Raw genomic sequence first — 27,176 nt, 5'->3', positions numbered from 1 at the left:
AAGGGTACTGTGTCCCAGGCTGCCGGAGGGTGACTTGCTGGTGGTCCCAGACCTTGGCCACTGCCACCCCTCCCCCTCTGGAGAGCCCCGTCCCCCCCCCCCCCCCCCACTTCCTGGGAAACCAAGAGCAGCAGAGACTGGGCCAGAGGTGGGTGGATACAGCCCGAGGGCTTCAGGGCAGACCTAAAGATCTGCTTAAAATGAGGGCCGTGAGGGGCTGTGCGGGAGCCAGGCAGTGACCTACAGGACCTCCTGGACCCCCATTGTCCAGCGGGAGGCCTCCAGCCCCAACCCCCGCAACCCTGTCCCCCAAATCAGACACCACCAGTCCTGCGGCTGTGTCCACTTGCTTTATTTCTCACCGTTTACAAAAGTTAAACAGGAGGACATATGCGGGGTGGGGTGGGGGGTGCGCAGGGGCTCCTCCCTGCTGGGGCAGAGAAGGGGAAGGGGGTTGGGGTGCACGGGGTAGGCCCCCAGGGAGAGTCCTGGGGCCCTTGGAGGAAGAAGAAACGGTCCTGTCCCCCAATTCTGCCTGCTTTATTTTGAAGGTCCCAGACCCCAGGCCAGTCCCCTTGGAGCTGCTCAAGCTGCGGGCGGCGCGTTGGGGGCAGGGCAGCCACCCCCAGTATCCGGACCCCGGCTTCGCGGATTCACTGCTGCTGCGGCCGCCGCCAGCTCTGGGCAGCCCCTGGGCAGGTGTGGGGGGACGACCTCAGACACCTCAGCGGATGAGGGGCGCCGAGCGGTCGTTGGTGATGGTGGGACGCAGCTTTACCGTGGCAAAGGGGTTTGTGCCCCTGTGAGGGGAGAGGTCAGGGTGAAAGGGGCCCAGGTCCTCAGCTGGCTCTGGGTCCAGGGGAAGTGGCTGGGCACCTGAGCCCAGGGCTCACCCCTACCTCCTGCCCGCACTGGCCACCTCCACTCACCCCTGCTTCATCTCCCCCCACAGCCCTCCTCTGAGCCCCGTCCCCCCCGACCCCCACCCTAGGACTCACCGAGGGAAGAGCTCTGGAGGGTGCTGCTCCCAGGACGTAAGTTTCTGCAGTGGGGGTGGAGGAAGGGCCAGATTTAGGGGGAGAGGGGCACCCCTGCCTCTGCCACTCCCCGTTCCAGGAAGGCAGAGGGCCAGACCAGCGGCCCGGGCAGCGCCAGGCTTCTGGGAAATAAGGCCCGGCGTTCTGAAGCCCAAAATTCTGCCGGTTTCAGATGTGAGAAGCCTCTGGGCCAGAGTACCGTCGCCCAGGCTCCAGCCGCTCTCCCTGCACCCCACTCCTCACCCCGGTCCTGCCCAGCCAGCCCCTGCCCCGGCTCCGACTCAGGATCCTTGTCTTGCCTCTCCTGGGAGGTGGGAAGGACAGGCCTTTTCCAGTGCTCCCAGCAGGACAACAGGGACTCCAGTCCCTGAGAGGAAGGCTTTCCCCTCCCCAGATTCCGAAGTCCATCCCACACCTCCCCTGCAGATGGGCAAACTGAAGCTGGGGTGCGGAGGCCCCCTGCCAGCCGGCCAGTGGCCAAGCAAGGAGGGCTACCTGGTCTCCAGTCTCCGGGCCCACGGGATGAGCCCAGGGTTGGGGACAGGTTGTGTGGGGGGGGGGGGGGGGGCGCTCACCTTGACATCACTGGCCACCCCCGGGCTGCCCATGCTGCTTTGGCATCTGTCAGGCAAGGCTGTAGGTGCGGGGCTGGGGGCGCGGCTCGGGCCGCGGCTCGGGGTTCGGGAGCGGGACTGGCCGTCCCAGTACTCTGAGGGTGCTGTAGAGTTGGCCGGCCGCTCCAGGAGGTCATTGAGGCTGTGGCTGCCCCGGAGCGGGTAGGATCTGAGTCCAGAGGAGGGAGGCACGGGAAGGGGGTCAGGCGTCAGGCCCCTACCGCACCGCATCCCGTCTTCCGGGCTCCTGAGCGTCCTACAGCCTCCGCCCTTGTACCCAGGCGAAAGGAGGCTACACGGGCTTAAAGGCAGCCCCAAGAGGAGGCAGAGGGATGGACACAATGACTTTCTCATATGGGGGGTCCCCTTCCTCCAGGGGCTGCAGGAGGCTAGGCCCACTCAGCACTGCAACTCACAGATGTCCCCACCCCTGCCCCCCTTCCGACCACCCAGATACCTGGAAGGTAACTCATTCATAGGGCTCATCGGGTTCATGGAGGTCACTGGGCTCAAGGGGCGCATGGGGCTCACAGGCACCTCCTCCAAAGGCTTCACATAGGCCTCGGGGAACCAGCCGCTCCTGCGGGGTGCAGGCAGAGGGGCCCATAAGCACAAGGCCCAACAGCAGTGGCCAAAACCCCGCTCCCGAGAGCAGTTACTGAGCAGTGCTGTGTGCCAGGCGTCGCTCGGAGGGCCTTGCCCAGACTGACTCATTGAATCCCTCAAGGAGATCTTTCTCAACATTCAAGTCCATCCAGCCAGCCTCATGTCCTGCCAGGGGCTGGGTCGCCTTAGGAGGCACTGGAAGTCCAAGCAGGAAAGCTATGTGTCCAAGGACATGTGGTGACCCGCTTCATTCCCTACTCACTGAGCACCCACCACGTGAGGGCCCACAGAGAGCCAGACACAGTTCCTGCTCCCCAGAGGCTCCCAGCCTGGCGGATGGACAGACGTACAAATGGATGATGACGAGGGTGACTGGGAAGGGGACAGGGCAGGGGCGGAGGACCACAGGCAGATGTACGAGCCCAGAGGAAGGCGTACGGAGCCCAAGGTGCCGGACTACCAACCCAGTGCCCTTCCCTGCTCCGCCCCGCTGCTTCTGTCCACCCCAGGACTCTGGTTCCTGTGACCCCAGGCATCCCTGCTCTTGGACTCTTTGCCTGGCTGGAGGCTCATTATTGCACCTCCAGAGGGCTGGGGCTTGGGGAGAGGCAGTCTCCGGCCCATAAGCCCTGTGGGGGTCACTGGTTGGCTCCAACAAGCTCCCGCCTCCCCCTTTTTCTTTGGCACAAAGAGTGATCTTTGCACACTCCCCTTTTTGGGCTGCCAACCCCTGCCCTCCGCCAGCCTTGCAGTGACCACAATGTACTTCCCCACCTCGCGCCTCCACTCCTGGTGTCAAAACCAACCCCAGGATCTTCCCTGCACCCGTGACTGCAGCTCAGCCTGCGAGGTCCCAGCATGGCCCGTGGGCCTGGCCTGGGGGAGCCCGCCTCCAGGCCCACCCCCTCCAACAGAGAGCCCCGCTGACTCTCAGGGTACGGGGGAAGCCCCTCCTCCCTCTCCTCCCTCGGTGCGGGGCACACGGTAAGCGCCCAAACAGTAGGGTTCCCGCAGTGTCCGCACAAGTGACAGAACCTTCCCATTCCTCCCAAGGGCCACCGCCCCGTCCTCTTCCTACCCCCGCTGGCTGGATGAGGACACCGAGGGCGGTACAGGGTATGTGTGTGTGGGGGGGGGAGCGGGGAGAACTGTCTGAGCCCCGGGAGTGGAAGTGGGGGGGCACGAGTCTCCATCGGGGCCTCCGGGGCCTCCTTGCACCCCGGGCCCCGGGGCTCCCACTCACACGCATGAGCCCTCCAGCTTGCCGTAGAGCCAGCCGTTCTGGGCCTCGGGCACCAGCACCTCCACGACGTCCCCGGCCGAGAAGCGCAGCAGCGTGTGGTTGGCGCCCTCCGAGTGCGAGACGAGGGCGCGGACCCTCCGGGCGCCCCCGCCGCCCCCGCCGCCCGGCCGCTCGCCGAAGGAGTTGGAGCGCGAGCGCGGGCTGCCGCCGGCGTAGAGCGAGGCTGCGGGGCCGGGAGAGGGCGGCGGCGCGTGGGTGCGCGGTTCGCCCCGACGGCTGCCGCGCTCCCTCAGGGCCTCTCCCCGGGCCCCCCCGGGGCCTCCCTCTGCACTCACAGGCGGACGGCGTCCGGGGCAGCGACCGGCGGTCTGGCTCCAGCTGCGACGGGGACCTCGCCTCGCCGGGCTCGGAGCCGTGCCGGCTGCGGGGGGCGCCGAACTCCGCCAGGGGCCTCTGGGGCTGCGAGGGGAGACGGGCAGGGGAGGGTGGGGCGGGGAGGGGGGCGGCGCGGCGCCCTAGTCCAGCCCCCAGCCCCAGTCCCGGCCGTCGGCGTAGGGGTTCTGGGGCCTGCGGCCCAGCCACCGCGGGGGCGCCCAGGCCGCGCGGGGGCGGAAGGGCCGGCCCGGGGGCGCCGCGTAGACCGGGAGCCTGGGGGGCGGGGGGCTCCGGGCGGAGGGCCGCAGGCCCCAGGGCGCCGCGGAGGGTGCGGGGGCCGGCGGGGGCGCGAACGGCGGCGGGGGCGCCCGGGGCCTCACCATGTCCAGGCGGGTGGGCGTCAGGCGGCCCGAGGGGTAGGGAGGCCCCAGCGCGGGGCCCAGCAGGCCCGGGGAGTGGGCGCGCGACGGGCTGCGGCTGGCCTCCGACTGCTCCTTCCACAGCAGCACGCGGTTTTGGAGCATGCCCCGGGCCTGGCCGCGTGGGGACACAGGCGTCAGCCAGATCCGAGCAGGCGCCCCCCTCCCCCGGTCCTGGGGCCTCAAAAGCGGCACCCTAGACCTGGGAACTCGGGCCCCGCAAGCGGAGGATGACCCGATTTTCTAGCTGGGAGGAGCCAGAGACCACTGTGGTGCCACTTTGGACTCGCCCACTGTCTAACCCTCTCCCTCTTTTGTCGAAGAAGGCCCCTCAGTTTTCCTTGAGGTGCCTCTCCTGCCCCTTCTCTCAGTCTGTGTGCTTTGGCCGGGCTCTCCCACTGCCCAGTACAGCGGTAGGGGTAGAACCCGGGCCTGGCCACTCAGGTTGCTCCATCCTCCTGGCTACAGTGATGCACTCAGGGATGGCACTTCCCCAGAAACTGTGACCAAAGAACCCAATTCCAGTACTTATCCTGGAACAATCTGGAAAAATATATTGTTTCACTTCATGGGCTTTGTTAAATAGAGTGAAGCCAACACAGGAAACTACAACTAAGGGAAAATGGCAAATTTCTGATGACATGTGTGCTCCTGGATCCAGCTATACCTGAAACCCTTGAACGTCATAGTAACTAAAGTGATAAGTACCTTTTCTGTGTAAGCCAGTTTGAGTTGTTTCCTAAAAGAGGCCTTTCAAATACGGTTTTTCCAGTCTATTCCTTTTAGACTACATAAGCATCCCTAGTGTCCCTGGTACATGGGCATCTAACTCTGTTTGAATACTTTCAAGGACGGGAAACTCAGCCATTGACCACACAGTCCATAACAACTTGGGGGTGGGAGGGCTTTAAATGTCAGACCAGCTGTGTGCAGGAATTGTGTTTTTAATTTTCTGTATTTGATGATGTTTTGACATCCTGGGCCTTTGCCAATCCTGCAGGGATTGCCCCTCCCAGGGCTAGATAATTCCTAGAGATAGTAAGCAAGTTGTCCTTGTGACGGCACCTTTCCATGATTCCTCCCTTCAGTCTGGCCCAGCTGCTGAAAACCTCATAGGGATCTTCGGCAGCAAAACAGAAGCAACTCATGTCACAGGAGCAACTAGTCCCGTTGGTCACTAGGTGGACACCCCCTCTGTTGTCTTGCATAGCTAATTAGCAAAACAGCACAAAGCCAAAACTCCAAAGGTCTTTGTGTGCTTGCTGCAGAAGCAGTATGCAAAGCAAGGACATTAGGTTCTGCATACCATATTTTTTAAAGGGTTTTTGTCCAGTTTGAGAACATTCAGTGGAAAGCACCTGCCAGGGTCCTAGGGGTTCTGGGAGTGAAGGCCACAGCACCAAGCCCCAGCCTGGACAGCACCCAACTTTACTGGCTTCCCTCAGCCCTGCCTCCAGGTGGTTTCACCTGTGGTTAGGAAGAAACACTGTGCAGGCTTTCAAAACCCTAAGGAGACCATGGGAGAAGTCTTAAAAGCATTTATGGAGCAGAAGAGTCATTCTAAGTATGCTATAGACCCCATAGACTAGAAAAGACCGATAAATTTGACTAAAAATTTTTTTAAACATGGCAAAACTTACAATAAGCAACATCAAATGATAAATGACAAACAGAAAATATTTGCAACTCATCACCAAGAAAGGGCTAATTTCAGTAACATATAAAGAACTCCTAGAAATGAATAAGAAAAATGGAGGAAAAGAGGCTGACATGTCCTAGTAAAGGACATCCAGTGGCTTGGACCCATGAAAGGATCTGTCTCACTTATAAGACAAGTATAAAATAAAACCACATGAAGATACCAGTTTTGCCTTGCTGATTAGCAAACATCGAAAAGTTTGCTCTCACACCGTTGTCAAGGAGAATGGAATCTCCTACACGGCCGGCAGAAGGGTAAACTGGGACAGTCAATGCCTATATCCTTGGGCTCGCCAATTCCATTCTTAGGAATTTATCCTGGAGATAGACTTGCACAAGTACAATAAACGTAGAGAAGCTGAGGGCGAGGTGAGCAGAGAGGCATGTTAATGACCAGACTCGGACTCAGCCGGGATTGGGTACTCAAGGCACGTGAGAGTGACCCCTTGCTGTGCCCAGCCCTCATCATTCTTTAAATCTTGTTCCAAATCTTGTGCATTCTGTTTATAGATATAGTAATGGGTAAATATGCTTGACTATCTTAGGAGTTTGATCTTGTGTGTCCTGAAGTCCAGCTGGGTCAGACAACCTGATACCTGTCCCCACCCCTCCCCATACCTAGGGGAAATCTGGCTCATTCAATCCACGGCCCCCTCCTGAGGGGCGATCACTCATCAGGAGGCAGTCAGTGAAGGGGTCAGCTCTCCCCTTAACGTTGGAGGTTAACTGGTCAGGACACAAGCAGAAAGGAGCTTCCTGCCAAAGAAGGTACTTAAATGGCCAACAAGTACCAGGAAGGATATTCAGTATCACTAGCCATCAGGGAAATGCAAATCAAAACCATAATGAGATACCACTTCACATCCACTAGCATGGCTAGGATCAAGATGACCGACAATAACAAGTGTTGCCAAGGATGTGGAGACATTGCAAAGCTCATACACTGCTGGTGGACTGTGAAATGGTGCAGCCACTTTGGAAAACAGTCTGAAAGTTCCTTAAACAGTTAAACATAGAGTTACCCTATTCTCAGCAAGGCCACTCCTATACAGCCATGAGGAATGAAAACATATGTCCACACAGAAACTTCTACATATATCCATAGGAGCATTATTTATAATAGCCGCAAAGTAGAAACAACCCAGAAGTCCATCAACTGATGAATGGATAAATAAAATGTTGTCTCTCCAGACAACGGAATAGTATTTGGCAGTAACAAGGAACGAAGGACAGATACGTGCCCCAATATTGATGAATCTACCCACATGATGCTTCATGGGAGAAGCCAGTCACAAAGGACCACATATTGTATGATTCCATTTATATGAAATGTCCAGAAGAGGCACATCTCTAGAGACAGAATGTAGATCCGTGGTGGCCTAGACCAGAGTGGCGGGTTGTGGTAGGAAATGGGGGAGGGTTAGGGAATGACAATCAAGGGGTGCTGGGTTTTTTAGGGGTAATGCAAATGTTCTAAACTTGATTGTGGCGAAGGGTGCACAAGTCTGTGAATGTACGAGAGATCCCACTGAATTGTGCACTTTAAATGGATGAATTGCATGCCATGCGAGCTGTATTGCAATACAACTATTTCAAAGAAGAACAAGCCGTTCCTCCCAGGAGCATCAGTCTGTGGGAGAGAGGAGGGGCAGGAGGAGAAGGTTGAGCCCCGAGCCGGGGGCCGGCTGTGGTGGGGACAGTGGAAGATATCAGCCGGAGCCGAGATCAGTCACTGTGTCCAGCCATGTCTCCCACCGCTGCTCAGCACCAGAGGGTCCCTGGGTTCAGAGACTTGGGAAGGGGCTTGGCTGAGGCGGGGAGGCAGGAGTCTACTGGGGGCTGTTGGAGGCAGCTGACTGCAAGCAGACAGATCTCCTGAAGGGTAGCTTTTGTTTGCAGCTTTGGAGAGGAGAGAGTAGGGGCAGGAGAACCTAACTGCACTGGGCTCCTTCATATGAGGTTCCACCACTGCGTCAACCTTGCAAGATGGGGATTATTTCCCTCTTTTGCCAGATAAGAAAATGAGACTCAGAGAAGTGAAATCACTTGCTAGGTTCGCAGCCAGAGCACAGTGGCTGGGAAACTGAGCAAGAATACAAAGAAAGAGAAATGGAAACTGAACATGAATGCAAAGAAATAGAAAGTACTGGGCAGAGCGACGAGGCTGGGGGAGGGGTGGAGGAGCTGTGTCGGGGGCATCAGGAAAGAGAGGCTGGCCGGCCGGGTGGGGGGTCCTTGGCCCGCTCTGTCTCAGATATGACATAGAGCAGAGCCTGACATGCCATCTGGACTCAAAGCATATTTATTAAATATATGAATGAAGGAACAGATGACATTGGAAAAATGCAGGGACAAGGGTCATCACTTTAGGAGGGAATGGTAGAAAAAAATGATGTCCCAGTGTCCTTGGCCCCTCCTTCTGCAGATGCCACCACATTTGGTGAGAGGATGGACTCTTTATGCAAAGAAAGAGACGTTCCTTTCTCCAGGAAAACACAGTCTGCACCAGTGTGTTCAGCCTGAAGAGTAGAACACAGCCCCTACTCTCAACCAGGTTCCCTTGTGCAGTGCTCAGTCTGCACAATCTTCCCTGGCAGCTATGTCTGCAGTGGTTCTCCGCAGGAGTAGGCTAAATTGATCCCTCTCCCTGAGGCTGAGGTGAGAGCCGATGCTTGCCGCAGGAAGACCTGGGTTAGAAGGGGTCCCACTGGGGTAAAGATTGCTCCAGTCCCCGAATCCTCCCACATTTGCCAGTACACTGCCTGGGGCCTTGCAGTTCAGCTCAGCCCTGAGTGGGAACAGGACTATGAGGAGGCAAAGGGAAGAAACAGGGCACCAGAGAGGACCCAGCGGTGAGCGAGGAGAACCCAGCAGACTAAGCAGGCAGTTGAGAGAAGGGGGTGACAAGCTTGACAAGATCTTGATAGGAGCATGTGCTCCATACCGAAGACCTTCTTACCCGGACAAAGCACAGTTTTAAGATTGAAGATTGAACAGATGAACTAGAAGAGAGAACAGTCCTGTTGAGAACACAATCAGACCTGACAGGTCAAGGGGTGGGTGGAGGGAATATCTCAAACTACAGAACAAGAACAAATGAAACAGCATTGGTGAGAGAGGAGGTCATAGATGTGGAGTTCTAGAAGGAGAAGAAGGAATGATGGCAGAGAGGTAACAGAGAAACGGAAGAGCAAATGGCTCCCCTGACCTGAAGAAAGACCTGAGCCCACAGAATGAGGAGCACCAGCAGGCACTCATCTAGTGGTGCCTGGACAAATTCCTGAGTCCCAGGGACAGCGAGAAAATCTCCAAGCACCCAGAGGAAGAGCCAGTTACTTAAGAGAGAAAGAAGACAGACCGGCACGTGACTTCTTCATCCACAACACAGAGCACCAGAAAACAGGGGGATGTCCTCTTGGTCCGCAGGAAAAAAACCCTACAGCTCTAGAGTCCTTCAACCAGCCGACATGCCACTCAGTACTCAAGGTCGATGTGAGACATTTGCACATATGCATGGATTCAGGTGACACATCTGCAGAAGACATTCAACTAATCAAGACAGAAACCTCAAGACAGCAGGAAATGAAAAGGAGTGAAAACAGTGGTATCAGCATATCTGATCACATGTGTAGTGAAATATCGGTGCAAGTGACCGCGCACCAGGCAGTGGGAATATACATGATCCAAGTGAAGTTTCTCGAAATAGAAGGATCATGCTGCCAAGTAATGACTTGTGAGAGTCTAGAACTAAAAGTCCTGAAGTTTTCGGCAAAACCAAGAGCTGGGTGTCGGGAAGGAAAAGGGGAGAAGTAAGGCCACAATTTAGAGTGCCAGGGAGGGCAGCAAAATCCTTCTCCAGGCCTCATCTTAAGGGGTGGGGGGCGCAATGGACAGAGTAGTGTCGGGGGGTGTCAGTATATTTTGGAAAATATAAGAGATGAATATATGTTATCATGAGGGTCACAAAGTGAGTTTATCATGAATAGAGATGAAAAGAACAGTAGGATTGCAAATTAATAAAGGGGAAAGGAAAATCTACAGTAACACAACCAAAGTGGCAAGAGCAAGCATGGGAGAAAAAGAGGAAATGACCAAGTAAAATAAAACAGGTATATCAGTTGTTGGGTTAACTGTGAATGAACTGAATTCCTCTATTTGAAGACATAAGCTGCCAGACTGGTCAAAAGTCAAAACTGAGCTATATGTTAGTGACAGAAAACACACTTAAAACAAAGAGATAAAGGGGTGCCTGGCTGGCTCAGTCAGAAGAGTGTGCAACTCTTGATCTCAGGATCATGAGTTCAAGCCCTATCTTGGGTGTGGAGATTACTTAAATAAATAAAACTTTGGGGTGCCTGGGTGGCTTAGTCAGTTGAGTGTCTGCCTTTGGCTCAGGTCATGATCCCAGGGTCCTGGGATCGAGCCCCGCATTGGGCTCCCTGCTCAGCAGAGAGTCGGCTTCTCCCTCTCCCTCTGCCTGCTGCTCTGCCTACTTGTGCTCTCCTTCTATCTCTCTGTTAAATAAATAAATAAAATCTTTTGAAAATAAATAAATAAATAAAATCTTAAAACAAAGAGTTAACAGAAGAGAAAGGAGGGTAATTTTAATCTCAGACAAAGTGAAGTGAGAAGCATCAAGCTGGATTATGAGATATTAAATACATAAATGGCAACATTTACAGAGAAGGTATGATAGTTGTAAACCCAACAGCACTAAACAACATGGCAGTTAAATACAGAAAGCAAAATCTGCTAGAAAGCCAATGAGAAATGAAAGAATCTGATTGGTCTAGTAGATGGAACAGAGCAAGAGCATAGAGGATTTAAATAATATGATAAAAGTAATAGGCAATAACAAAATAAACTTATGAATTGATGAATTTGCAAATGGTGAGTATATGCAAGCAGGAATGAAAGAATAAATGGTTCATACATGAGTGAATAAAGGCATGAATTAGTGAATGAATGTGAGAATAAACAAAATCATGAAGGAGTATCTGATGATACAAATAAACACAGAAACAACCAAAGAAATAGATGGGGACAGTAAACAATAAATAACTACAGAGAGGAAGGATAGAAGGAAATGGGCGAAGGGAGGGAAATCCCCGTGGGCAGCCAGCTCACAGAGAGCACAGACCCTAGGAAGGCCCTGTAAGCTGTCCCCCCGCCCCAGCTCACCCGGCCAAAAAACTGCAGGAAGGTGTTGGAAAGCAGCAGGTGCTTCTCAGCCAGGAAACGATAGCGCCGCTTCTCTTCCAGTTCAGCTGCCCGCTGACTCTCGGACACAAAGGCCTGCATCTGTGCGTGTAGCCGGTTCACACTCTCCTGTGGGAGAAGCGGGTTCTGGCTGGAGGCAGCGAGTGGATGCCTCATCCCACCCTCCACAAGTACCAGCTGTCTGAAGCCTCCCGTCCTTCCTGAATCAGCCATCTCCTCCTAGAGATCCTCCCCTGAGCACCCAGCTCAGCAGAGCTCCCAGGCCCACCTCTCATGGGCATCCTCATCCTCCTGAGCCTGGGCTCTGTGTCTGCCCAGGCCAGGCCCTTCTCACAGGCAGGGCTGGTGTCTGAGCCATCGCTCTGCCCCCAGCCCCAGGCACGGGGCCAGGCACGGAATGGGGGCCCAGGGAGATTGGTTTAAGGAAATGTGAATGAGTTAATTTAAGTCCCTATGTGGGAGGGTAGATTCTGAAGAGGAGAGATAAGAGCTTAGTAAAGGAGCCAGAAGAGGAGACAGGAAAGGAGATAGAAGTCTTGGAGACTGAGGCCAGGGATGGGGCCCTGAGCTTGGGAGGAGGGCTGGCCCCGGCCAGGGGCAGGGGAGCACTGCCAGGGCAGGAGGGAGCGGAGGATGGCTGCGCTGTTGGGGAATTACACCTTGGATCAGGAGCAGCATGGCTGATGGCCTTAGGTTTTCCCCGTGAAGTAGAAGGAAGGCCGGGCAGTGACCACGCTAGGATCAGCACTGAGGTGGGCCTGAGGGCCAGGGGTGCCCACCCACCACGGGCCTGCTGACCTCCCTCGCTATGCTCACCACAGAGCGTGGGGCAGACAGCCCTCCTGGAGTTGGGCCAGTGCTGGGCATGGGAGCTCAGGAGGGTGTCAGGGGGTCCCCCCAGAGCCTGGTTTTGCCCCCAGCTCTTGCACCTTCATCTCCCGCACATTCTTGTCCCTCTTGCGTTCCATGCGCCACAGCTCAGACATGCACTTCTCCAGGTTGGCAGCTCGGTGGTGGTACTCCATCTCATAGTGCTGGCGGCTGTCCTTGGGGAAGGTGGAGAGAGGAGGGAGACCCCCATGTCAAAGAGCTCAAGACTCCAGGTCCACAGGTCAGAGCACTGGACAGGGCCCCGGGGGGCTCAGCTGGAAACATGGACAGCCTGGGGCGCAGGCCTCGGTGTGCTCATCCATCAAACGGGGAGAGGCCGTCTTGCGGTGATGGGCTGGGGGGCCAAGGTGGGGGGGCCCCACTTACTTTGATGAACTGCATGTCCAGCTTCGTGTTCTTCTCCATGTGCTGTAGCAGATCTCCATGGAATGTCTGCACCTGTGTGCAGTGCAGGGTGGGGGTGATCAGGGTGGCCCTAATCATTCCCAGGCCCCGGCATCCCTTGCACTGTCCAGTCCAGTCCAGCCCACCACACTCCTAACACACCAGACACCTGCCCAATTGTCGGAGAAAATGGTCATAATATAAGCACCCGGTTGGAGGGAAGATTAAATGGTTCAGTATGCAAATAGGTAGTGCAGTAGCTGCCTGGCCACACCCCCTCCATAAATGTATCAGTGTCTTCTGGGTCTTAGTCCCAACCTGTGCACTGATTATGCCATTCCCTCTGCCTAGAATTTCCTACCAGACTTCGAGTACCAACTTCCCTGCCCCCTCTACCCGGAAGTCTCCCTGACTTCCCCAGCAGAATCCACTGTTCTCGCATTTTGTTTCTGGAACGTATATATATTTGTTCGTTTACTTTCCGTTCCTCCAGCCATAGGACAGAATTTTTGCTGGGCCCCTGGTCATAGCCCCTCTGTAGGAGCAGCAAGCTGCTGTGGGCATGAGCCTCATCTGACCATCTCTGTGTCCCCAGCACCGTGGGCGGGGCCTGACCCAGTGAAAGCGCTCACAGCTGTTGAGGTCTTAGCTGTTGAGGGGTGGCTGGTTCCCACGACAGGTGAGATGGAGGTGGCTGACCACCTGGTTGACCAGGAGGCTGGGGAAGGCTGCTGGGCTCAGGCTCAGAAGAGCTATGTCCTAATAATTCTGGTTCTGCCTCCAATTTGCTCTATAACTTTGGACAAGTTGCTGCCCCTCTCTGGGTCTCACTTTCCCCATCTGTAACAGGAAGGTCTTGGCCAGATGCTCTTGAAGGTCCAGCTTACTTGTAAGCCCGAAGAGCTTTGATTCTGTGAGCCATGGTGCTCACCTGGCACCTTCCCCTGGACACCACCATCAACATTCCCTGGGTCACTGTGTGCTCTGGGGACATCAGATCTAAACCCTTCAGCTGCACACTTTGTCCTTGGGTTCACAGGGAGCAGAGAGGAGTGTACCCCATCCTGCAGGGGACCGCTGCTCAGCCTCCTTTGTCTGCACCCCCTTGCCCCTCAGCAGCCCCTGCTCAAGAACCTTCAGTGGATGCTGCCAGGCATGCTGCCGCAGGGGTCCCCATGCTGTGCTTGGGGAGTTCTGTCCCTTGGGCTAGGGCATTGCCCAGAAGAAGAATGCTGGTAATCTTCTTCCAGTATTCAGGGAAAACCAATTATAAAAGTTGCAAATTTTACGTTTTTCTCCCGTAATTGTTTCTCAAACCCTGGTAACTGCTGGTCTGTAGGGGCCTTGTGTGTGGCCCCCTCAGGCCTGGCCATGCCTTGAACCCTGAGTTGTGGCTGCTGGGTGTGTGTGTGTGTGTGTGTGTAGGGGGGTCAGTTTTATGATCGGTGTCAAGACCACGTATCTGCCTTGTCAACTGGATCTCAGAAGTAAGGAAGTGAGCCTTCCCAACCTGCACCTGCGGGATCTCCCAGGGTGGTCCCTGGGGTGCCTCACTCACCCCTCCCCTGGCCCTGCTTCCCACTGAAAAGACAGTCCAAGGTTTCTGCTTGAACATCAAACATGTGTTCTTAAAAATCCCCGTATCCTGCAAAATCGCCCAAAATAAACAACAGGGCTTATAGGAGATACAGAGTTGGAGCCAACCCGCAAAAGCCAGGCACTTTGTAACCAAGCACTCATAAAGATAATGAGTAGTACCTGGAGATGAACTTGAACCACACAGACGGCTACGGAAAATATCTAAAATGCACAAAACCAACAGAACAGGCACGCCAGCTCCACTTGAGTTCCTGCAGAGCTGGCATGCTGAGACAATGCAGAGGGACGTGGGGCTGTCACGAAGATGGGCAAGGGAGGTGGTGCAGCCTGCCCCCAGCTGAGAGCACTGGGCGGCTGGGAGCACTCTCCTCAGGGAGGCCTAGGTGCAGGAGCTCTTTTAAAATGTTCTTAAAATACAGATTAAAGGGTTCTTAATGTCAGTGCAGCAGACAAGCTGGGGGCTTTTCCCTTCCCCCTAATTCTGGTTGCCCTATTCCACTCTCTCTTAGGAGACATGGCTTATGAGCAAGTCACCTTCCAGTATCAGGTGTCACTCCTTCTGCTTCCAATCAGGTATGAATTGAGTCACGCTGTGGATATGTGTTAGAATGGGACCGCTGGATTGTAACTGTTCCCATTGCCACGGCTTGGCTGTGATCACCAATTAGATGGGGCTCAGGCACCACTGGGTTAACGGAAAGTCTCCATTGAGCTCCGGAAGAAATCAATCTATTAAGGGGTTGGTAACTGATGTGAACTTTGAGCTCTTGCTATGGGGGAACCATAGGACTATAGGACTATCTATTAACAGGTGGCGTCTGAAACACAGAAGTCACCAATCCCAGGCAGACTGAGGAATTCCCAGCAGTTCAGAACAGAGACTGCCTTCCCCTGCGACCCCTCTCCCAGCATATACTTCATTAGTGGGTCCTGTGAGCCCCTCAATACAGAAGCTGAGAGCAGACCCACCGTGGAAAACACACACTGTAACCTCTATGTGTTGAGTTATTCCAGTAACTCACAAGAAATCCTTTTGCCGCCTATACAGGAAGCCCCCCACCCCCCCACTGCCCCGGCCCCGGAAGAATTGTCCCTGTGGGCTGACCCCACTCCTGTCTTCCAGTTTGCTCTTGAACCCCCTCCAGTCAGGCTGTGCCCCACCACACCAATAAGAATGTTCTTGTTGAAATCACTGACACTCCACATCACAAAGCCAGCTCTCAGGATTCATCTGATGCATCCTGTGGTCATCATTCAGCATAGTTGACCATTCTCTCCCCCTGAAACACCTTCCTCCCTTGGCTTCCAGCCTACCACCCTCTCCTGGTTTTCCTTGCACTCCCCACCCCCCCATCCTTGCTGCCTCTTCTCTGTCATTTGCTGATTTTCCCTCACCTCCTGATCCCCCAGGGCCTCTTCCTTTCCCTTCCTACACCCACTCCCTCCATGAGCTCATCCGTCCATATGCTCAGGACTCCCAGACAAACAACCCAGCCTAGACCTTGACCCCAAACTCTAGCCTCATACATACAACTGATGTCCACACCTCCAGTTGGTTTTCTAATAAGTGTCTCAAACTTACCATGTCTAAAACTAAGTCCCTAATCTCTTGCCTCCACCTGAAATGTTCCACACTCAGTATTTCCCACCTCAGCTGATGGCAACTACACCTTTCCAGTTGATTAGGACGAAACCTTGGAGATAGTTTGATTTTCCCTTTTTTTTTTGCAACTTACATCCACTCCATCAGAAAATCTTATCGGCTTTACATTCAGTCTGACTTCTTCTCAACACTACCACTGCTGCCACTTTCCCAAGCCATTTCAACCCTCCCCTAGATTATTGCCATAGCCTCTAAACTGGTCTTCCTGCTCTGCTTTTGCCCTCCACTGCTAATATTTTCTTCTTAGTACAAGAGCCAGAGTGATCCTACTAAAATATAAGTCAAACAATGAACAACTGGAGGATGAAATTTTAAAATTCCAATTTTAATAGCTAAAAAAGCCAGATACCTAGGAACAAATCTATCAAAAGATGTGCAAGACTGCCACCCTGAAAATGACAAGGGGTTGCTATGAGAAATGAATAAACAGAGAGGTATACCATGTTCATGGATCAGAAGACTCAATATTGTTAAGATGACCATGAGTTTATATATATATTTTAAAGCAGGCTCCACTCCCAATGTGGGGCTTGAACGCATGACCCTGAGATCGAGAGTTGCATGCTCTATTGACTGAGCCAGCCAGGTGCCCCTATGATGGCAATTTATAGATTAATGCAATCCCTGTCCAAATTCCAGCAGGTTTTCTTAATGGAATTGACAAGCTGATTCTACATATAGAAAAGCAAAGGATCTTGAATGTGCAAAATAATTTTGAGAAAGAAGAACAAAATTCTTAGACTATTTGATTTTTTACAAGATTTTATTTATTTGACAGAGAGAGAGAGAGAGCACAAGCAGGGGGAGCAGCAGGCCGAGGGAGAAGCAGGCTCCCCACTGAGCAAGGAGCCCAATGTGGGACTTGAACATAGGACCCTGGGATCATGACCTGAGCTGAAGGCAGATGCTCACCCTATTGAGCCACCCAGGCGCCCCTAGACTATTTGATTTTTAAGACTCACTATAAAGCCACAGCAATGAATAGAGTTGTGGTATTGGTATAAAGATAGACAAATATATCAACGGAACAGGGTAGAGAGCTCAACAATAGGCCCACACATATACAACAAATCAAATTTTGACAAAGACACTAAGTCAGTTCAATGGGGAAAGCAAAGTCTTTTTGAAATGGTGCTAGAACAACTGAATGTCTATACAGGAGGAAAGAACCCCTGATTCTATCTCACTTCATACACAAAAGCAAATTTAAGATAGATCATAGAAATAAATGTATAGTCCAGAACATAGTTTTCTACAAGAAAACTTAGAGTATCTTTGCCATGGTGGTGGGCAAAGATTTCTTAAGTAGGATACAAACACAAACCACTTTTTAAAATTGTCAAATTAGCAGAGGCAGGTGTTTGCTGTTGCCATAGCATTAGTCCCATGAATTGTAAGGTGGTTTACTGAGTTTAAACAGATTCCTCCTCTTGTAAAATGAAAACAATAAAATAGGGCGCCTGGGTGGCTCAGTCGGTTAAGCGACTGCCTTCGGCTCAGGTCACGATCCTGGAGTCTCGGGATCGAGTCCCGCATCGGGCTCCCTGCTCGGCGGGGAGTCTGCTTCTCCCTCTGACCCTCCCCCTCTCATGCTCTCTGTCTTTCATTCTCTCTCTCGCAAACAAATAAATAAAATCTTTAAAAAAAAAAAAGAAAAAAGAAAAAAGAAAACAATAAAATAGCCAAATTGGGCTTGCTAAAAATGTAAAAGTTTTGCTCATCAAAGACACTATTTAGAAAATGAATAGACAAGCAACAGGTTGGGGGGAAAAAAACATGCACCATGCATATATCTGATAAAGGACTCATATCCTGACTAAATAAAGAACTCCAAAAGTCAACAGTAAGTATGGGCAATAAATGGGCAAAGTACTAAACAAACACCTCAAGAGAGAAGATATGCAAGTGCCCAGTAAGCCCATTAAAGTCTTTAATCATTGGCATATGCAAAATGAAACCACAATGAGGTACCGTTCGTACCTTCTAGAATGGCTAAAATAACAAAGACAACATCGAAGGTTGGCAAGCATGACGAGCAGCAGCAGCTTTTACACATTGCTAGTGGGGGTGCGACTAGCACAGCAGCTTTGGAGAGCTCTTTGGTGGTTTCGTATAAAGCCAAATATATGTCAGTCCTGTGACCCACAAATTTTGCTCCCAGGTATTTGCCCAAGAGGAATGAAAACATACATCCACAAAAGACTTGTGCAAGAATGTTCACAGCAGCTCTAGTCATAGTAATCCCAAACGGGAAATAACCCAAACAACCATCAGCAGAAAAGGAGATAAACAAATTGTGGTAGATTCCTTCAGTGGAATAGTAAGCAATCAAACAGGACAAGACTTCGATACCTGTGACAGCATGAAAGCCGTCTTACCGACATTACGCCAAGCGAATGAGGCAGGTCACAGAGGAACACATATGTACAATTCCCGTCATATGAAGTCCTAGAACAAGCAAAATGAACCTCCAGAGACAGAAATCAGACAGTGGGTTGCCAAAGAGGAGGAAAACTTTTTTTTAATGAAAAGAAACAAAGAAACGAGAGCAAACGTTAATGGGGACAGTGTTTTAGGGAAGGGGGTGATGAAAATGTTCTAACATTAGATAGTGGGAATGGGTTCAAAGCTCACTGACTACATTTAAAATGTCTAAATTGTATATTTTAAAGGAGTGAATTTCAAGCTGATATTATATATTTAGTATATAATATATACAATATATATGAGAATATATTTTTATCTATTATTGTATATATAGATACTTCCATGATAGAACTTCTATTATGGGCTCCATTCTTGGTCCAGGTATTAAATCATAACATCTGGAAGTGTGTGGGGGGAAGAAAGGAAGAAAAAAGTAAAAACAGCCAAGAGGAAGGGACAGATGTTGAAGATAAAATGTGGAGATCTAACATACAGATAATAGGAGTTCCTGAAGAAGAAATGCAAAGACAGAGAACAAAAACATTCTAAAAACTGTGATTCAAGATAACATTCCTGAAATTAAAAAAAAAAAAAAGATTTAAAACTACTTACTGTAAAAGTACACCATGGGACTGGGAATTTTGACCCAGACTGATCAACACCAAGACATGTCTAGAAAAATTACTAGACTGAAGAAAAAGAAAAAAAGGAAAAATCTTTCGGGCATCTAGGCTGAGAAAGCAAATGATTTATGATGGGAAAAAATAGATCATCAGACTTTTCAGCAGCAACATTCAATGTTCTGTGTCAGAAGATGACCGGGATGTCTGAATGCTTTCATTCCCTGTATCCTCGAGAATCAGGATTCTTGATGAGGGCCAGGAACAAAGGAGATGCCATGTGACCCATAAGAGGAGCAAGACCCATAAGAAGAGCACGACAGCCAGAAAGCTGTCAATGCTACTAGGGTTGTGCCCAAGAGACTCAGGAGCCAGACTGAGGAAGTTTCTATTGGCCAAAGAGGGGGACATTTTCAACTTGGCTAAAGACAATAAAATTGCAAAGGACTGAAATACATCAAATGTGTTTAAATCTACAAATACCGATGATACTAAAAAATACTACAGTAATGGTGCGAGGAAAACAATACGGCTAATGGGTCACCTTCAGAGGATGACAGGGAGCGAGCTCATGCTCTTAAAAGCTAATGAGTAAAGGGAGTGAGTAAACCTTGATCCTGCTTTTCCCACACAAAACGTGCCACTGGTAACAAAGAGTAGGTAAGGAACAGCGTCTCCCAGTTAATGGGTAAGAGAGCATCAGAAGAGCCGTTAACTCCCAATGGGGGAACGGATCTGGACACACTGAGCCCCCATGGCTCTTAATATCACGTGGCTACAGATGTGAGGTGGCTCCTGCTAGAAGAATCCAGCGCTCTCTGTGGACTTGCCAGAGGGATAGAACCTGGGTCTGTTCGAGCCCCCCCCCCCCCCCCCCCCCCCCCGCATCCAGAGGACAGAGGAACAAGCTGAACTATGCCAGGAATGTGAGATCAGCAATTTCCAGATTGTAGGAAAAGCAGTCATAGGGCCCCAGGGCCTTCAACAGACAAGTCGTAAGGGAAAGAAAGGGATGGAGGGGAACCAGTTGACTGAGAAACTCAAAGGCATATTTGAAAAAAAGAAACAGAGCACAACCAAACTCTAGTGTCTCGGGATGTATGCCCCACTGATCAGCTACAAAGGAGCACAAGGAAGTGTCGGATCCCGGGTCACCTTTGGAGGGAGGAGGGGAGGGAGGGGCTGTGATTTTGACAGGGGGTGCGGGGAGGGGCTCCGGGGGAGGCGGCACAGTTCTTGACCTGGATGGTAGTTTGCCTTAAAATGATTCCTTAAGCTCTAATTTGCTCACTGAGGTGTTCCCTGTCTGTGTTTTTGTTTACAATTAAGAAAAGTCAGATCCTGGGCGCCTGGGTGGCTCAGTTGGTTAAGCGACTGCCTTCAGCTCAGGTCATGATCCCAGGGTCCTGGGATCGAGTCCCGCATCGGGCTCCCTGCTCTGCAGGGAGCCTGCTTCTCCCTCTCCCACTCCCCCTGCTTGTGTTCCCTCTCTCGCTGTGTCTCTCTCTGTCAAATAAATAATTAAAAATCTTTAAAAAAAAAAAAAAGAAAAAAAGAAAAGTCAGATCCTGTCGCTCTTTGGCTTCGCACACTCGGAACGGCTAGAGCCCCAGCGAGGGCACACGACGGGGCTCTGGTCGTGGCCGATCATCTCCTTCACACGCGCCTCTGCTAGCCCTTCGGAGCTGTTGCCTCTGCCCAGAACACCCTTCCCACACGCGTCTCCCTGGTTGACACCCTCCCCTCCTCTAGGCCTCTCTCAGGGTCCCCTTCCTCGGGCTGTTTTCCTGGATATCTGTTTAAAAATTGCAGCCCACCAACACTCACTATGCGCCTTCCCTGCTCTCTTTTCCTCCAGAGCACATTTTGCATCTATCCTGTTGCGTATATACTCACTTGTTAGTCTTGGGTTTTGTCTGGCCCCGCCCTTGGGGAGGGCAAGGGTCTTGTCTGCTGTCCCACTCCCCCTCACCCCCCGCCAGGCCTGCAACGGCACCCAGCACCCGGCTGTAGATGGCTGTCGGGTGAAGGAGCCCCCAGGGGAGGCAGCATCGGCTGCGTCGGGTCTGGTCTGGTTCTGGCCAAGGGCCCCGCCTGGCTGTCACAGCCAAGACACTGGTGCCCAGGGACGGCAGCTCTCCTTACAGAGAGGGCCTGGATGACACTCGTCACATCCTTCCCGAGGATGGGAAGCCACAGGCCACCAGCACGAGCTGCGCTCCTGACTCTCCTCCTGAGCCCCAGCATGGGGCACGGCTGAGCCCTAAGCCTGCAGGTGTCCCAGGGGTTTATCCTGGGCAGGTGGATGAACGTTTTCTGCTCCTGAAATTGTTCCCCATTTTGGCATGGTAGCCAAACTGCTGAGTATTTTCTGGCGTCCCCCAAAGTGCACCCTGCCTTCCAAGGGTTCCCCCCACACGTTTGAGAGCCCCGTGCTGTTGCAATGAGCTGACCTTTCCTCCCGAGCTTTCCAAGACCCATCACCACCAGGCCTTCTCCTGCTCTGCCCCAGGTCCCCATCCTTGGCTGGCTTCCGCCCACAGTGCCCCCTGGGGACGCCTTCTCGTCTCCTCCCCACTTGGCCAGCCCCCACTCTCTTCAAAGCTTGCCCTTTCCATCCAGAATCAGGGAACCCTGCTCGGTGCCAGGCCCCGCCCCAGCCCTTGCAGGGCTCCCAGTCTCGGCAGGGATAGAGACAGGCCGGTAGATCCTGCTGCCTATTATCACCACGAAGATGCATGGAGAGCAACTAGTTTATCCTTATGAATTCACTTGGTCCTCCCAAGAGTCCTGCCCGTAGTTATGATTGTCTTCATTGTACAGACAGATAAGCCAAAGCACAGAGAGGCTTGTTCAAGGTCACAAGCCAGTGGCAGGTGGCGCTGGGCTGTGAACCCAGGTGCTCTGGCTGCAGAGCTGGCTTTCTTAACCACCGAGTGCCAAGAATGCAGAGAAGCATCCATTGGAGTCTAGAAGAAGTAATGAGCTTGCCCAGGGGTCAAGGGAGGCCTGGTAAGGTGCTGGCCGGCAAGGCTGGGGCTGCTTCTAGGCTGAGAGAACAGCATGAAGACAGCCCAGGGGTAGGAGCCCCAGGCCGTGCCTGCAGAGGGCAGCTCTTCTCGGGGCTGGGCTGTGACTGGGGGTGCCACACGGAGGCTGCTGGGTCAGCAGGGCCCGGGATCCCTCACTGGGGAGACTGCGTTTAGTTCTGTGGGGTTTTCCCATGGGTGTGACAAGGTCCAGTGGCTGGCTGCTCCCTGGGAGCTTGGAGGGAGGGGCTGGGGAGCCAGAGAGGAGCAGGGCCTGGCCGCGTGCACCTGGGCAGCGGTCCTTTCTCTCCCCAGCTCCTCCACTCCCTCTGGACTTGGGAGCAAGGGACTCGATCTCCAAGACTGAGTTTCCTGGTCTGTAGAAGGGAGACAGAAGTGGCGGCTGCCTCCTGGGGTTGCTGGAAGCTTGAACAGGCTATGGCAGGTGCACACGCCCCGCACAGCCTGGCAGGCGCAGCCACGCTTGTGTGTCACTAAGGGCCGCAGGGAGCCCTCCCTGAGAAAGGCCGTGGAGAGTTGGGCTCTCGTCTTCCCTGGAAAGCAGCCCACTCTCCGGAGTGACGCCTCAGGGCCGCGGTACTTACCACCACCTCCAGGTCCGAGTTCAAGTGCCGCTGCGTGTCCGACATCTGCACCAGGATCTCCCCTGGAGGCACGGAGGGAGAGCCGCCTTCAGGGAGGGCAGCCCGCCCACCCACCCTCCTCCTGCTAGAAGCTGCCCCCGCGGCTGCCTGAGAGGGGATTTGGGGGCCAAAGTCCAAGGATTTCCCATAGGGTGCTGGGAGGATGGCTGTGCTCGTCCTGGCCCTGGAACAGCCCTGCAGGGAGTGGCAGGGAGGGCCTTGGGCTCCAGAACAAGAGTCTGGGCTCTGGGCTCGCCATGGGCTGCAAGGCCTATGGCTTGGTGGGGTTTCCAGGAAGGGTGAGAACAGGAAAGGAACCCCCTCTGGGATCCCAGGCTGGTGGGCCAAGCAGGCCCCTGAGTGATGGCACCAGGGAGACAGAGGGGCCTGGGCTGCAGGAGGCAGCCTGGGGCAGATGCAGGGCCAGGAGGAGAGCCCCTTCAGGCCCAAGAAAGATTGGGGGTTATGGTGGAAGGGGGAGCGCCTCACCCAGAATCTGCGAGGTGGAGCTCTGCAGGGCCTGCTCCCCGATCTTCTGGATGGCGTTGAAGTACACCTCAGCTGCCTTGGACAGAGCTGCGTGGGGGCAGGGGATGCATGTAGGCCCAGCCCCCTCCTCCATCTGCCCCCGCCCTCTGGAGACCCCTCCTGTCCAGAGAGGGTGCGCGGAGGGGATACTGTGGGAACTGGCAGAAGCGTCTGGGAGAAGGAGGGGTGTCCTGGGTGGTGTGTGTGGACGCGGGGTATTGGCCAGAGGAGGAAGCGGGTGTGGAGCAGGGCCCAGGGCAGCTGTACCCCGCACCCGGACTCAGCGTGTGTCTGTCATGAGTGGGGGCGCAGGCAGCCGTGTGTACCCGCAGGGAGGGTGTGGGCAGGTGTGGTGTGACGCGCAGGTGTAGGGGTGTGGGGTGCGGGTGGGCTGGGGGAGCTGGGGTGGGGGGAAGCAGGCTTTGACTCCAAAGTCCTGAAGGGCAGGGAGGGCTTGGGTGGCCCTCAGCTCCGGGTGTGTCCCTGGCTTGTCCTTGGCACAGAGGGTTGCAAGCCCTGGTGGTGTGATCAGCCTTGGTGGAGCGGGGGTTGTTGGGAAATGGGGGAGGGGTAGCTGTTTGCGCGGGCCCCGTGGGTGAGGTTCAGCTGTCGGCGGGGGGTGGGGGGCCCTGGGCAGAGTGAGGGCGCACAGCCGTGGCGCAACGGGCTTGCCGAGGTGGGCCCGGGCACAGCGGTGCGCTCACGGGGCAGCATCAGGGTGACATACAGGAGTGTGTGCTGTTGGGGCCGTGGAGGCCGCCAGGACCGGGCACCGCATCTCTGGGAGCATCTGGGGGGCATCTAAGAAGCGGGCAGAGGAGGGTGTGGGTGTGCGCAGGTGAGGGTGCTGGACGGGAGTGTGGAGAGGTGAGCCTGAGTGGGGTGTCTGGTGTGCGGCGCAGACGAAGGGGACGGTGCAGGTGACTGCATGGAGGGACAGGTGCATGGGGACAGTGGAGGCTGAGGGGCTGGGGGCCCCGGGCCGGCCACTTACCATGGAAGGCCCGCAGGTAATTGTTTCCAAGGTACACCAGGTTCTGCAGGGCGGGGTTAAACTGCTCCATGATGCTCTGGGAGCCCCAGGCCAACGGGAGCGAGGGCGAAGATTGGGAGAGGGAGAGGAAGAGAGGTCGATGGGCAGAGGTAAGTTACCGGGCCTCAGGCGCAGGGACCCCGTCCAGCCCCAGAGAGGAGTCCAACTCTAGGGGAACCCGCCTAGAAGCGTGGAGTCACCCCGAATCCTGACTCTGCTGCAGGGGCCTCGAGGCCATCTCCCCGAATCCCTGTCCCAGGCCAGCTTCTGCTCACATACCTGCCCTGGCAGGAACCTGCTCCCAAGACAATGCACCTGGAAGGTTCTCCTCCTCCCAGTGGGAGGAGGAAGCTCGTGGTCTGCTGTGGCCCCCAGCTGGGTGTGGCTCAACCCTGCGCTGGGTCCAGGCCTCGCCGGGCTGGACACATGGGTGGCCGACAGTCACCCCAGGGGCAAGGGCAGATCTTGCCTTCCTCAGAGAAGAGCCCCTTGGCAGCGACACTGTGGCTGGGTCACGGGCCACCTCAGGCCACGGCTGGAGAGTACCCTCGGGGTGCAGAGGGCCTGGGGCATGGACTTAGACTTGGGTCTTGGTTCAAATTGCAGAAGCGTCTCGGGGATGTTCAGAGACCTTGAACAAGCTGTTGAACCGTGCTGGCCTTGGCTTTCTCATCTCTCCTTTGGGGTGATTATTTTCTATCCTAGAGGCAGGGTGTTGTGAGGTTTACATGTGAAAGGGTCCTGCACACAGGAGGTGCCCAATAAAAGCCTATGGGGACAGCGGCAACCCCTCTGGTGTGAAGTAGAAAATTTGAGTGAGGGGCTCAGAAAGGAGAGATGGAAAGAGACAGGAAGACAGAGAGAGACACACAGAGAGGGACTCTCTGGTCCTGGGCCTGGTGGCTCTTTGGGCCCCCCCTCGCTCCCACCTCTAGCCACCCTGGGCCCCGTCCTGCCTTGGTCCAGCGTCCAGGTGTGCCGTCTCGGCGGGCCTGTCACTCACTGGGTGACTATGGACAAACCTCTGCCCTGGGAGCCTCAGGTTGGGGCTGGGGTGGCTGACTGCCCCCAGGGATTCCCACCCCTGTGACCACAACCCAGCCTGACTCTGCGTCTTCCTTTCCAGACCATGCTGCAGTCATGCTCACCCTCTGTCCTCCAGAGCCGGTCGGACCCTCGAGCCCTGGGAAGGGGCACTCGGGCCTGGGGCCTGGGCCACACGCTTGCTCACCTTGTAGATGGCCATGGTGGACCTGTAGACCTGGTCCATCTCGGGGGCCATGGAGTGAGCTGCAAGTCGGGTGCTGGGCAGGAGGCCAGAGGTGCCGGCAGGGCCAGAAGCGCAGGGGGTCGGTCCCTTATAGTGCCCACCACTTTGAGGGAGCAAAGAAAGCTGCAGAGTGGGACCTGGAGACGGAGGGCCTGCCGGTGGTGGTGGCCAGGGAGGAGGTGGCAGCTTAATTATTCACCAGCCAGGGATGTCAGAATGCGATCTGGGGCGTAACCAGACCCGGCGGAAGGCATCCCGTGACGCGGGCAGGTTCGTGTGACCTGCCCTTCAATTATTTACCCCTCTGAGCCGTGGGCCGGTGGGCACGCGTGGATGGGCCACTGTCTTAGGGCGACCAGGGACCCCTGGCTCTGGGGGGGTACCCCCGCCCTACCGTCTGCCCACATCGGGCATGGCCCAAGCCATAGGGCCAGAGCGGCTGGGGGCCCTCCCCCGGGACCCTCCCTGACAGACCCAGCCCTGAAGTCCAAATGTACCACTGGGTGTCCCGGCTCTCTGGCCTCCTCTCTACCCCCAACCCCTCACCCCGCACCTCGAGGGCCGAGGCTCCCACATGGGCCGCTGCCTGCCCACCTCCTCATGCTGGCAGCACGAACCCTAGAGCCGCAGAGACCTGGGACAAACCTTGGCCCCGCTCGCTGGTTGTGACCGTGCCCAAGCCCCCTGCCCTCTCTGGGTCTCATCTCCTGCCCCAGCAAATGGGGCTCGCCCTCGCCTCCCACTGTGGGCAAGCGGGCTTAGAGGCCGCCTCTGAACACCCTCACCGGCCTGATTTGGGGAGGCCTGGAGAAAAAAAGTGGTGCCCCCCCCCCACTGGGGGAGGCGGGGAAACAGAGCACTTATCCAAGGGGGCACAGGATGATGACAGTCAGGTTGAAGGGAGCTGGGGGGAGCCGGGGGACGGGAGCACGCACAGCACAGAGCACACAACACAGCTGAACTGGAATCGAACCATTTATTTCGGTTTGGGGCAGTCCCTGGAGCCCCGCCCCCTCGCCTACCACTTCCTGTTGGGAAGAATAACTGAGGTTACGGGAGTGACCTTTGGGAGCGACCTTTGAGAGCGGAGGAGAGCTCCCAGGGTGGGGCAGCTCCGAGGGGTGCAGGTGGCTGGGTGTGTGTTGAGGGGCAAAGTCGGATAGGGAACTCCACTCCTGGAGCCCAGGCTTCCCCTGCTGATGGGTGGGCAGCAGCCTATTTCTCCAATCCCCGTCCCCTCCAGGGCAGAGGGCAGAGGGTGGAAGGGGTCTTGGGGGGACCGGTAAGACCCCCTTAGTGTCTAAATCACCAGGTCTAGGGGCTCAAGGGCCAGTTGTCCTTGGCTGTTGGGGAGAGGGCCCGAGCGAGGCTCTAGGATTTCTAAGCCTGCAATGACTAAAGGTGCCAGAGGGTGGCGATAGTGGGTCAGGCCTTCAGGACCAGCCTTAGGCAGGAAGCCCAGCACCCTCTGAGGCCCGGTCTGGTCTGTAGATGCAGAGCTGCCCAGGCCCAGTTCTGCCCAGTTGGCGCGCTGGGTGGACATTGCCCAGCCTCTCCATCAGGGGCTGGGTGGGTGGAATGAGGTGGGGGTGGCTGGGAGTCCAGCCTCATGGTGAGAGCAGCAGCTGAATGAGCTTCTGGAACTGTTCCTGGTGCTCATGGATATAGACCTCAGTCTCCCACAGGGCATTGACCAGCACCGTGTCGCTGACCTCGTCCAGCATGATGTCTGTCCCCAGCTGGGGGTTCAATCTGTCTGGGTCAAGGAGGAGGGCTCACCCCAGGAGGCTTGGTTTGGGTGGGTGACAAGAGCGAGGACTGGGGTGGGCTCGGGACACAGAGCAGCCGCTTGGGGAAAGGGGAAGAGCGCACCAAG

The 27,176-nt window shown here is 54.8% G+C and overlaps 2 protein-coding genes across 5 annotated transcripts in view; both read right to left on the bottom strand.

Annotated features, from left to right (window-relative positions):
* Positions 1-343: 343 nt before the first annotated feature.
* On the bottom strand, positions 344-25,312 carry BAIAP2L2 (BAR/IMD domain containing adaptor protein 2 like 2). The gene is made up of 14 exons (XM_045866897.3): positions 25,262-25,312; positions 23,992-24,067; positions 22,959-23,045; positions 22,431-22,492; positions 12,470-12,541; positions 12,142-12,258; positions 11,174-11,320; positions 4,256-4,408; positions 3,836-3,959; positions 3,501-3,723; positions 2,109-2,231; positions 1,613-1,820; positions 999-1,042; positions 344-800 (listed from the first exon to the last, which is right to left on the bottom strand). The coding sequence occupies exons 1-14, from the start codon at positions 25,310-25,312 to the stop codon at positions 725-727; spliced, it is 1,563 nt and encodes a 520-aa protein (XP_045722853.1). The 3' UTR covers positions 344-724.
* Positions 25,313-26,262: 950 nt separating this feature from the next.
* The window catches only part of PLA2G6 (phospholipase A2 group VI), a 60,096-nt gene continuing 59,182 nt past the window's right edge, over positions 26,263-27,176 (bottom strand). For 3 of the 4 annotated variants that reach the window (XM_064590610.1, XM_064590614.1, XM_064590612.1), the window contains one exon: positions 26,263-27,052. In XM_064590610.1, coding sequence (XP_064446680.1) covers positions 26,908-27,052 — 145 coding nt within the window. In that variant the 3' untranslated portion in view covers positions 26,263-26,907. Of the gene's footprint in view, positions 27,057-27,176 lie in introns of all 4 variants that reach the window. The other variant, XM_064590613.1, reaches the window with a different exon arrangement.

This window comes from Mirounga angustirostris, unplaced genomic scaffold (assembly GCF_029215605.1).
Source record: "Mirounga angustirostris isolate CCGP_5_RB_7025 unplaced genomic scaffold, mMirAng1.0.hap1 SCAF_5, whole genome shotgun sequence".
In the NCBI taxonomy this organism is placed as follows: Eukaryota; Metazoa; Chordata; class Mammalia; order Carnivora; family Phocidae; genus Mirounga; species Mirounga angustirostris.
Note: the sequence above shows the minus strand (reverse complement) of the source record. Positions and strands in the feature narration are given on the sequence as shown.